The sequence below is a fragment of the Hordeum vulgare genome, chromosome 2H (genome assembly GCF_904849725.1).
Source record: "Hordeum vulgare subsp. vulgare chromosome 2H, MorexV3_pseudomolecules_assembly, whole genome shotgun sequence".
Taxonomy (NCBI): domain Eukaryota; kingdom Viridiplantae; phylum Streptophyta; class Magnoliopsida; order Poales; family Poaceae; genus Hordeum; species Hordeum vulgare.
The window spans coordinates 434,606,559-434,617,095 of record NC_058519.1 but is presented as its reverse complement, the minus strand read 5'-3'; the positions used below and the strand labels follow the sequence as shown (position 1 = coordinate 434,617,095).

General features: G+C 54.0%; 1 protein-coding gene across 1 annotated transcript; it reads left to right on the top strand.

Annotated features, from left to right (window-relative positions):
• The first annotated feature begins 610 nt into the window (after nucleotides 1-610).
• LOC123426544 (U6 snRNA-associated Sm-like protein LSm6) lies at nucleotides 611-10,093 on the top strand. Its single transcript, XM_045110394.1, has 3 exons — nucleotides 611-846; nucleotides 9,604-9,717; nucleotides 9,796-10,093. Exons 1-3 carry the CDS (start codon nucleotides 708-710, stop codon nucleotides 9,840-9,842), a joined length of 300 nt encoding a protein of 99 aa, XP_044966329.1. The 5' UTR covers nucleotides 611-707; the 3' UTR covers nucleotides 9,843-10,093.
• Nucleotides 10,094-10,537: the final 444 nt, after the last annotated feature.

The window sequence follows — 10,537 nt, the reverse complement described above, 5'->3', positions numbered from 1 at the left end:
AGCATTAGGAAGCTACCACGGGAATGTATAGAGAATGAGGAGAGGGAGGTACCAATTTCGCAAAAATGAAATAAGAGGGCCTTGCAGGGAGCACCATCATTTGAATTAAAATATGAGAAGGATTGTGGGCTTACCATACCACGTTGAACATGACGCATAGTTAAATTAAAAGCATGTCCTATAATACTGTATAAAGAAAAAAATCAGAAAATACACGTCAATGAGTCGAAGTAACCACATAGATAATTAAAATTTTATTTATGCATTTTTCTGTTATTTTATAAAAGATTTGTCCACCTCAACATCAACTTCTCACACGGACGAGATGGGTTTTTTCTAGATGTTTACAACGTGAGCCACAAAAAGATAAAAAAATAATAATCAAAATTTGCATATTTCTCTTTTCACGTCTCCTTTCTGTGTGATGTCTTTTAATAAAAAAATACATATTTTTTTCTCCATTTACATCGCACGGATATACTCCTATTTGCTAGTATAAAAAATGAAGCACGACATCCGGTCTCTCCTGGTCCGTTAGATATATATAGTTAACGGACAGGATTTCTCCCAGGTCCATTAAATTCGTTCGCCTCGAACTTCAACCCAGCAGACCGAACCTTGAAAGCTCAGTCCCACCTAACCCAGCCCAAACAAGCCCAATACCAAACCCTCGCAGCCTCCCAGTCCCACCCACACAACCGAGAGAGATGAGCAGCGGCGGCGCGGACAAGTCCGGCAGCGGCGGCGGAGGTGCTGGTGGGCCGGTCAAGACGCCGTCAGACTTCCTCAAGTCGATCAGGGGCCGCCCCGTCGTCGTTAAACTCAACTCGGGCGTCGACTACCGAGGTCCGTCTCCACCCCTCTCTCGTTTCTACAGCACCAACCCTAGGAAGCGCAGTATATTCTTTTTTCTTGTGCGCGGTTTGGTAAATTTGGCAGGGTCCCCGTCCTATGAGACTTCTATTGAGATAAATCAGGGCTACTGGGAGCCTGCTTGCTGATAACTTTTTATCCCGGGGGTTAGGTCGGAGAGCACCGACGTTGATTTATCACTTGGATAATTACTAGATGCTTTAGGTTATTTTAGCTGTAAAATTCGTTCTTCTGCAAAGGAGGATGATTCAGTGTTAGGTTCGTTGCCCTTTGCTTGAAGTTCATGTAGCAGCAGCTTATCTTGCAGAACTAGATATTACCAAATGAACTCTACTATTTGGGTTTCACAAATTACTCTCGTCTCTCGGGGTTGTAGAAAAGTCGGAAAGTAGCAAACTGATTCAACAAACTTGTGCATTTTGATATGTGCATTCATATGTCATGATATTCTAATTTTATGCACCACACATTTCAAGTGAAGAAATCTAAAGGATTCCGATATTGTTACACAAAATGCACATTGTAATCAATAGATTCCTTCTATTGGGACCATAGAGATGTGATGTCACGCCCCCTGAAACAGGGGTTCAACATAATAGCTGTCACACATTTATAAGCCCAACATCATAAACATGCCAAGCTAAAATTTGTACATGTTTCGTTAACTATCATCGTTTTTCCCACACACTAATCTCTAAAACTAAACATTATAATTTCCCTCCCATGGTGCTAACTGCTAAACCTACTACCCACCATCATTAGTTTATGACCATCACTGTTGTTTGCTGCCAAAATCAGATAAGCAAGAATGAGTATGGAGGCACACTTAGCAAGCACGCACAGGAATACCATATTGTGCCGATTTACCAAGAATAACAGAATGGCAGGGGTAACTGATTTTTTGTTTTAATATTTGATAGGGAACTAATTGGTATCAGAAATGAACATGAGCTTCCCAACCCGGGGTTCACAGTCATGGGTGAAAGTTCACACTACTCACATTCTGGCATTAACAGTCTACTAGAAACTCCGACGTCCTAGAAGAGCAGAACTATGACCCCCTGAGGCACAACTTTTTTTCGAGAAAACGCAAAAGACTTTGCGTTTCATTGTATTGAAAAGAGGGGAAGACAACCTCCTAGGAGGCTAGTACAAAGGTGTTACAACCAGATCAATGCACGTCCCAGGTGGGTGGCAGGGTGACCCTAAGCCCCTTGGCCCCTGCCTGCGCCCAATTCCTAGACTCGTCCTTGATCGCATCGGCGAGCTCTACTAGCGATGGGGTTACATGGTCGAATACACACGCGTTCCTATGCTTCCAGATCATCCAAGGCACGAGAAGCGCAATCGAGGCCAGCGCTTTGCGGAGCGGGTGAGGCGTGGCGTCGCGAGCGCGTAGCCACCAGTCCTGCAGCGAGGCGTCCTGGTCGGGCACAGGTGCCGGTAGTCGCAGCCAGGACATGATCCCGTGCCAAGTCTGCTTCGCGAATGGGCAAGAGAGCAGCAGGTGTTGTATCGTCTCCGGTTCTTGGTCGCAAAGAAGGCACCGAGGGTGATGCGTTAGGCCATGTCGAGCAAGGCGCTCCGCAGTCCAACAGCGGTCCTGATTGGCGAGCCAGTGGAAGAACTTGACCTTTGGAGGGGCCCAACCCTTCCAGATCAACTTCCAGGACCGGCAGGTGATCGAACCGTGGAAGGTGGCTAGATAGCCGGACCTGACTGAGTAGCTGCCGCTGGCTGTCCACTTCCAGGAGAGCGTGTCCGGCTCTGCGGAGAGGGTGATGCGGGACACCAACAGCCAGATCTGGAGATACTGCCTCCAGGAGAGCGTGTCCGGCTCTGCGGAGAGGGTGATGCGGGACACCAATAGCCAGATCTGGAGATACTGCCCAATCTCCTGGAGGCCAATGGTGCCGTGAATGTCCCTCGCCCAGGCATTGCCGGCTATGCCTTCTGCCACCGTCTGGGCCTTTCTGCGATGATTAGGGATGCACCTGTATAGCGAGGGCGTGTGCTCGCGGATGGAGAGGCCGAGGAGCCATCGGTCCTCCCAGAAGAGCGCAGTCGATCCGTCTCCAATCTGCATGGTGGTGGAGGCATAGAAGAGGCCATACTCCTCGGGGGTGAACTGCAGGTCCAGGCCATGCCATGCGCGGCTAGTGTCCGTCCGTGAAAGCCATAGCCATGGGAGCCGAAGGGCAAGCCCCGTGCGCTCCATGTCTTGGACACCCAGGCCGCCGTACTCTAGCGGCCGGCATACCCGTCGCCAGTTCACGTGGCAGTGGCCACCGTGGGCCGCCTCTTGCCCGGCCCAGAGAAACCCACGCTGAATTTTCTCAAGCTGCTTCAGAGTTTTCTTCGGGGGCGCTAGGGCGAGCATCTGGTGGACGGGGATGGCACTGAGCACAGACTTGACGAGCGCCAGCCGCCCGGCCTTGTTCATGAGCCATGCCTTCCATGATGGGAGGCGGCCGGCCACCTTGTCGACTAGGGGCTGCATCTGAGCCGCGGAGGGGCGGCGCGTGGAGAGGGGGATACCCAGATACGTGATGGGCAGAGCCGCCGTCTGGCAGCCCAGGATCGCCAGTGATTCGGCGGTCGACTCATCTCCATGAAGTGAGGTGGCGGAGCTCTTGCCGTAGTTCACGTGCAGGCCGGAGGCGGAGCCGAAGATCCCTAAGATGCCCTTCACAGCGAGGACCTCGTCGGTCGAGGCGTGACAGAACAGCATCACATCATCGGCGTAAAGCGAGATAGCCGGGATGTTGCGTCGGGGGTGGAGTCTCCGGAGGATGCCGGCCTGGAGCGCCCGTTGCATGAGGAGGCTGAGCGTGTCGACGGCCACCACGAAGAGCTGCGGGGATGTCGAGTCACCCTGTCTCAACCCGCGGCGGTGCCAGATCGGGGGTCCCGGCACGCCATTGAGCAAGACGCGGGTGCTAGCCGAGGAGAGGAGGATGGCCAGCCACTCCCGGAACCTCGCTCTGAAGCCATATTGGCGCAGGGCCTCGAAGAGGAAGGGCCAAGATATGGAGTCGAAGGCCCGGGTGAGGTCGAGCTTGAGCATGATCCTCGGCGCGCCCAGTTGGTGCAGTAGCTTGAGGGATTGCCGGACTAGGACGAAGTTGTCTTGGAGTGTACGTCCGGCGATGAAAGCATTCTGATAGCGGCTCACTAGGCCGTCGAGCATCGGTGCCAAGCGCAGGGAAAGGACCTTCGCGAAGAGCTTAGCCACAATATGTATCAGGCAGATCGGACGGTAGTCGCCGAGCTTGTGAGCATCGGAGCGCTTTGGCAGCAAGGTAAGCAGTGCTTGGTTGAGCCCGTGGAATCCACGCCCTCTCAGCGCAGAGCTGCTCAAAGACCTCGAGCACGTCCTGCTTAATGGTGCTCCAACACGCTCGCAGGAACTCCGCGGTAAAGCCGTTCGGCCCCGGTGCCTTATGCGCCGGCATGCGCCGCACAGCCTCCCATATCTCGTCGGGGCTGAACGGCGCCTCTAGGCCTGACAGATCAGCTGGCTGGATGAGGTGCTCAAAGTCCAGCGTGTGGGCACGGTCGGCCGCTGTGCCTAGCAGCCCGTCGAAGTGGGCAAAGGCCGCCTGGGCCATCTCGTCGTGGTCGCTGATCGTCTGCCCATCAACAAGCAAGCTCTACACTCTGTTTTTCTGCCTCCGATAAGTGCATTGCCTGTGGAAGAAGCTCGTGTTCGCGTCGCCGTCCGAGAGGGAGGAAATGCGAGCACGCTGTCGGGCAATCGTGCGCTCAAGCGAAGGCAAGCCCAGGTAGGAAAGCTTGGTCTCCCGATCAGGGCGAGTGGTCCGCTGCAGGATGGTGATCGGGGCTGGGCCGGGTCGGCCTGGGGCTTCGCCAGCCGCTGCAGGAGTGGGCTGGGGGGAGGGCGGCCCAGGCGGAGCTGGCTCGAGAGTGGCCTGCGCGGTGGTGGGCGTCCCTGCTGTGGGCTGGCACGTGGGCCTAGGAGCCAGGACCGGGGGGATGGCGACAAGCAACAAGGCGCATCCCGCGCTGGCGTGCGGCATCGGCTCCGAAGGGTTTCCCGCGCGTGGTAAAGCGTTGCCCGCGGCGTCTGATCCGAGATGTCAGGCGGGGCCCGCGCCGCGGTGGGGTTTGCGCAGCTTTGGCCCGATCGGGCGGCAGGCGAGACTGGCGCGGTCTGGGCTTCTGGCTGGGAATCCGTCGCATGGCTGGCGAGCGTGATCTTAGCCGAAGCAGGTGTGGCCCCGATGGGATCTTCCAGTACGAGGGGGCGTGCTGTCTCGTGCGAGGCGGCGTTGGTCGTGGTGGGGGCGCGGGGATTTGAAACGGCAGGAGGAATTGGGTCATCTCCAGCCAATGGCGGGGCGCCAGCTGGCGCCGAAGGTGGGGCCGTTCTGCCGCGGACCAGGGACAGCGCAGGTAGGTGCGCGTGGGCCTCGGCCGAACCTCCCTTTTGCAGGCTGATGACGCGGTCACCCTCTCCTTTGTTGACGCGATGACGGCGGTGCGCGGGTCCCTGCGGCCTGGGCCAGGCTTGCATGCCCAGTCTGGCAGGACGGGGGGCCCTCGACGGCGCCGCCACGTCGGGCCAGGAGGCCGCCATGGCCGTACCATCAGCGCGGCTAGGGCACCGCACTCGACATGCCGGCGTGTCTATGGCCATGCCATCCGCGCGGCCGGCCGGGACCTCGTCGGCACGCCTGCGCTTGCGGCCACGACGACGCGCGCGTCCTGGGGCTGGGCCTTGGCCATTGCCCTGGCCGCGCCTGCTGCCCTCGCCTGTGTCGTCGCCGGCATGCCCGCCGGCCGCCTGAGGAACGTCCGGCGTGTCCCTGATGCGCTCCGCCACGGTGAGCTCGATGGATATGGGGTAGGACAGGGTTCGGACGGCCGGGGCTGATGATGGCACGCGGGTCGGGAGCTGCTCGACGATAGCCAGCACCGCAGCGCCGGATGCCGGCGGGGTCGTGAGTGCGGCCGGAAAGACGGAAGACGTCGAGGTCATCTCGCGACCGCGTGCGGGGGTGCATCCGCTCGATCCGAGCACGTGCTCAACCACGGAGAGGTGCCACGCATGCGCAGGAATTCCGCGGAGCTCCAGCTCGACGCGATATTCGAGGTCATCGGCGGTGGCGTGCGCCAGCTTGCACCATCGCCGCAGAGAGAGAGCAAAACGCGGCGAACAGAGGATGTGCTCGCCATTGAGCCGGCGCATGGTGGCCAAGGAGGAGAAGATGAGAGTCCTCTGGGTGGTGCGCGTGCACGGTGAAGTCGCCCTCGGCGAGGTCCAGCGAGGTCAGGAGCAGCTCGACCACCTCGGTCGGAGAGACTTGCGGCCGGTTGCCCGTGATGGTGGCCACCATGGCACGGGCAAGGACGAGCTCCGCGTCGTCCATCTCCGTCGTCTGCGCCATGATGACCCGGCTATCTGCGGGCGACGGGGCGAGATGAGCCGGGAGGAGAGCAGGCGCCGGGGGGGCGGCGCGTGGCTGCGCGGCGACAGGGATCCTGGCGACCACGCCGCGAGGAGGGGGAGGCGCGGCAGCTGACGCGTGCGGTGGCAGCCGGGGGGCGTCCTTGGCGCGGGGTTGCGCGGCGGTCGTGCGAGAGGGCTGCCTGGCCACGTCGGCCGTGCGACGACCGCCACAGGCGCGCGAGGCATGGCCAAGGACGAGACAACGGCGGCACCGGACGTCGTTGGGGCAGTCGCGCACGTGATGCCTGGGGTCGAGGCAGCGGAAGCAGAGGCCGGCGGCCTCCTCCGGGGATGGGCTGCGGCGCAGCGGCGGAGATGCAGGGCGAGGCGTCGCGGCGCGGACGGCGGTGGGGGTGCCTGCGGCAGGGCTGCTGGAACCCGTCCGCGTCAAGCACCGGCCCACCCGTCGCGCGGCGTACCTCCGAACGGGGCCCGAGGCGGTCCTGCACCGCGGGACGAGGAGCGGGCGCGGCGCGTCCGGAGGCGGCGACGGCCGGCGGGCCTGTGGGGAGCGAGCGCGCGACGTCGCTGTACGACCTCGACGAGGACTCTCCCTCCGAGCTGCTCCAGTGCTCCCCGTAGGAGACGCGCTCGTCGGAGGGGTCTCTCGGGAGCCAGCAGGGTCAGCGGCGGCGAAGGCGGCCATCACGCGGGCCCTGAGAGGGGACGGGGGCGGAGCGCTGGCGCGAGCGGTGGCGGCGGGGGGCGGCGAGGCTAGACTAGGCGCAAGGGCAGGAGCGGAGCGGGAGCGGGAGCGGAGCGGGAGCCATCTCGAGCAAGGAAAAATGTGAATTATTCACTCGGTCACCCCCTGAGGCACAGCTACTCATTAGCATATGAGAACTTGTCACACTTCATGTGCTTGAATCAAGTACAAATCATGGAATTAATAGATAACTTCGTGGATTTTGGGTGCATGCTTGCTTTATGTTGAATTGACTCTCAGTTTCACCTAGGTAGTTCCAGGCTTCCAGCAATCACTTCCTTCACCTATAACATGCTACTGAGCCAAGTATCCTAGTTGTTTCAGAGGTTGATTCCCCCCACAATTTGTATTAGGTAAAAGTGAGGGTATGGAATGTGCAACAGAAGTTAATTTAATTGCTGCCGCAGTCCTTCTCTGGATGACCCTTTGAGTAACCCTTCAAGACTTGAATAATTTGTATTAATTAAAATTCTAAAATATGGGGTAGGGTATTTACACGTGAGGACCTGAACTCCAAGCATCTAGTTATGAATCACCTGGATCAAATGGTTGGATTCAGTCCTCAGCTGGGCATGGATTTATCCTGCTAAGCACTGCACAGCAAGAACTGTAGCTAGTACCGTGTCAGATAATTAACAGCTCCATTGAGTAGCCTAAAATTGTAGCTTATACAAATGTTAGAAGATATAGTGATTAATGGTAAAAGTGTACTGTAGCTATACTGCTATAGTGAGTGCCTCGCTAGTAAGTTCAAAGGGTCAATAAAGTTGTCTGCCTCTGGTCGTATTTGTGCTAATGTTCTGTTCCAGTAAAGAAATAACTACCCTCCTTACTGTATTCTTGACAATATCCATTTACCTTGTCAATCCATGCGACTTAACATTTGGGATACATGGAAATGGTAATGGTTATCTTTTTGCAAAACATATATATTTAGACACGAGGAGGGTGCCCATTAATTTACATTTATCTGCAATTTATTACTCCCTCCGTTTCAAAATAACTGTCTTAAGGGTTAGTACAATTTTCTACTAGAGCTAGTACAAAGTTGAGACAGTTATTTTGGGACGGAGGGAGTACTAGCTTACTGTTTATCAGTAAGACTGGCCAAGTTAAATATAATAAGTAATAACCATTCTAGAATAGCAAGATAACAGATGGTATTGCTCACTGCATAGTCTTGTTGCAGCAAAAGCGACTATGTCATTAATTGTAAACGGCAAGCAGAATGGTCAAGTGTCAAGCTGCTGGATACCTTCTTCAAGCTAATAACCTCCTGAAATAATGATATGTGCTTTTGTTTTCATCCCTTTTGTCTTCCCTCATAGTCTCGTGTTGAAAAACCTTTGTGTATGCTATGTGCATTAGTGACCAGTTGCTGCAAACTTTGCACTTTACCTAAGAAGCACGGATACGGGGATGAAGACATGGTGATACGCATACGGTGACATGGGATATGGCATTTTTCCAAAAAAACAGCCATTCGGGGATATGGTGAATATATATAAAATAAAATAAAAAGATCTGCCATGTAATATAGAATCAAGACAAAAATAATAATGAGAAAGAGATTGTAATACTGTCCCATTTGGTGTCTCCATTATCAAATGCTTGATTGATCCCCCGTAGTCCCATGTCATTGCAAGTTGCATCTTGCAAAACACATCAAACTCTAGTCTAGTACTCCCTCCGTTCCTAAATATAAGTCCTTCAAAAGGTTCCACTAGGAGATTACATATGGATGTATATAGACACATTTTAAAGTGTAGATTCATTCATTTTGCTCCGTATGTAGTCACCTAGTGAAATCTCTAGAAAGACTTATATTTAGGAACGGAGGAAGTATTAGAGACTGAAGAAGACCACACAGGATACTTGGGATCTACAGCACTAGGACCAGGCTGTCCTTCACTCTCACCCACAGACGATTGGCTGCCTGTATCGGTTGTGGCGCTCCCAGATGCCATGCTATCTAACAACAAGCAGCAGTGCAGCACAGCATGGGTAGCACCGTAGCAAACAGCAGCATGCAGCAGCCAGCAGCTCAATGGAAGAAATCAGAATGAAAGAGATGAAGAGGTTGAGGAGAGGCTGCTGGGTTTGGGGAGTTGGGGTTACCTGCCATCGCGAGGAGAGGCTGCTGGTGCTGGGGGTAGTGGTCGCCGGTCAATTCCAGGCGGCGGCGGCGCGTTCATTTCTGTCTGAGAGGCTGTGAGAAGCTCGTTATACGGAGAGCATGCGTGCGACCGCTTCAAGGTATCGGGCTGAGCCGTGTCCTAGGCTAGGCGTGTCACGTAACCTATCCCACCGAGTCCAAGGGATACTGCAGAATATGCAAATCCAGCCGTATCCTGCCATGTCGCTGTGTCCCGCCGTATCAGGACGGCCAGTCGGCAATTTCTGGCATGTCCATGCTTTGTAGCACTTTAAAACTATAATTACAAAAAGTACATAGTGACCAGATTCGCTAAAACCATCGCTGAACTCCGATCTGGAACATGGTTATTCAAAATTTAATGATAGCGTTGTATTTACATCAACTCTGAACCAGGTATTCTGGCTTGCCTGGACGGTTATATGAACATTGCGATGGAGCAAACCGAAGAGTACGTGAACGGCCAACTGAAGAACAAATATGGTGACGCTTTCATAAGAGGCAACAACGGTATGTATGTCCTGTATTTCAATCAAACTCCAATTTGCCTGCCTTTTCTCCATTCTGATGCCTCTCCTTTGGGTGCAGTCCTCTACATCAGCACGTCGAAGCGGCCCCTCACCGACGGAGCATAGGCCAAGTGGAGCATTCACATCATCATCATCATCATCATGTAATTTCAAGGTCGTTAACCCGATTATTGGTTGTGGTGAACTGGTGATCTGACTGGTGCTGCCTTTGTCACTCTCGTACCTGCTGTCTGCTATATTGCCTGCTGACGGAGACTTATCTGGAACCATTTCGACTCGATGTTATCTGTGTTTTTTAGCTTCTGAGATGTTTGTGTCCAAGATTCTGCGTTCGATATAGATAAGATTTGTGTTTCCATGGCCGTGTGCTTGTTTGTTGCTGCAGCTGCATAGAACAGACATTACACACCCAGTGTGCTAACACCGTTGATTTTGTTGGCGCTTTGCTCTCAAACCTACAATAGGTGTCAGCCACGACGAAATGGTATCTTGCATGCGTTTTGGCATAATTTTCTCCTCTTATTGCACGCTATTGATTGCCAACTGCGTATCTCCATACTGAGCAGTGCACTTTGTCATATTTTTTTCAATTTACTATGTTTACTAATTTTGAAGATCTTCCATTCAATTGAGGTATTCAATTTTGAATTTGGCTTACGATTTTGACCGTGTCAACCATTTTCCAAATCAATCAGCAGCAATCGGTGTATAAAAACATATCAATCTGGCGCACCCAAGTATCATCATGTAATACTATACTATCAATATAGAACATGCAGCCATCGACATAAAATTTTCCC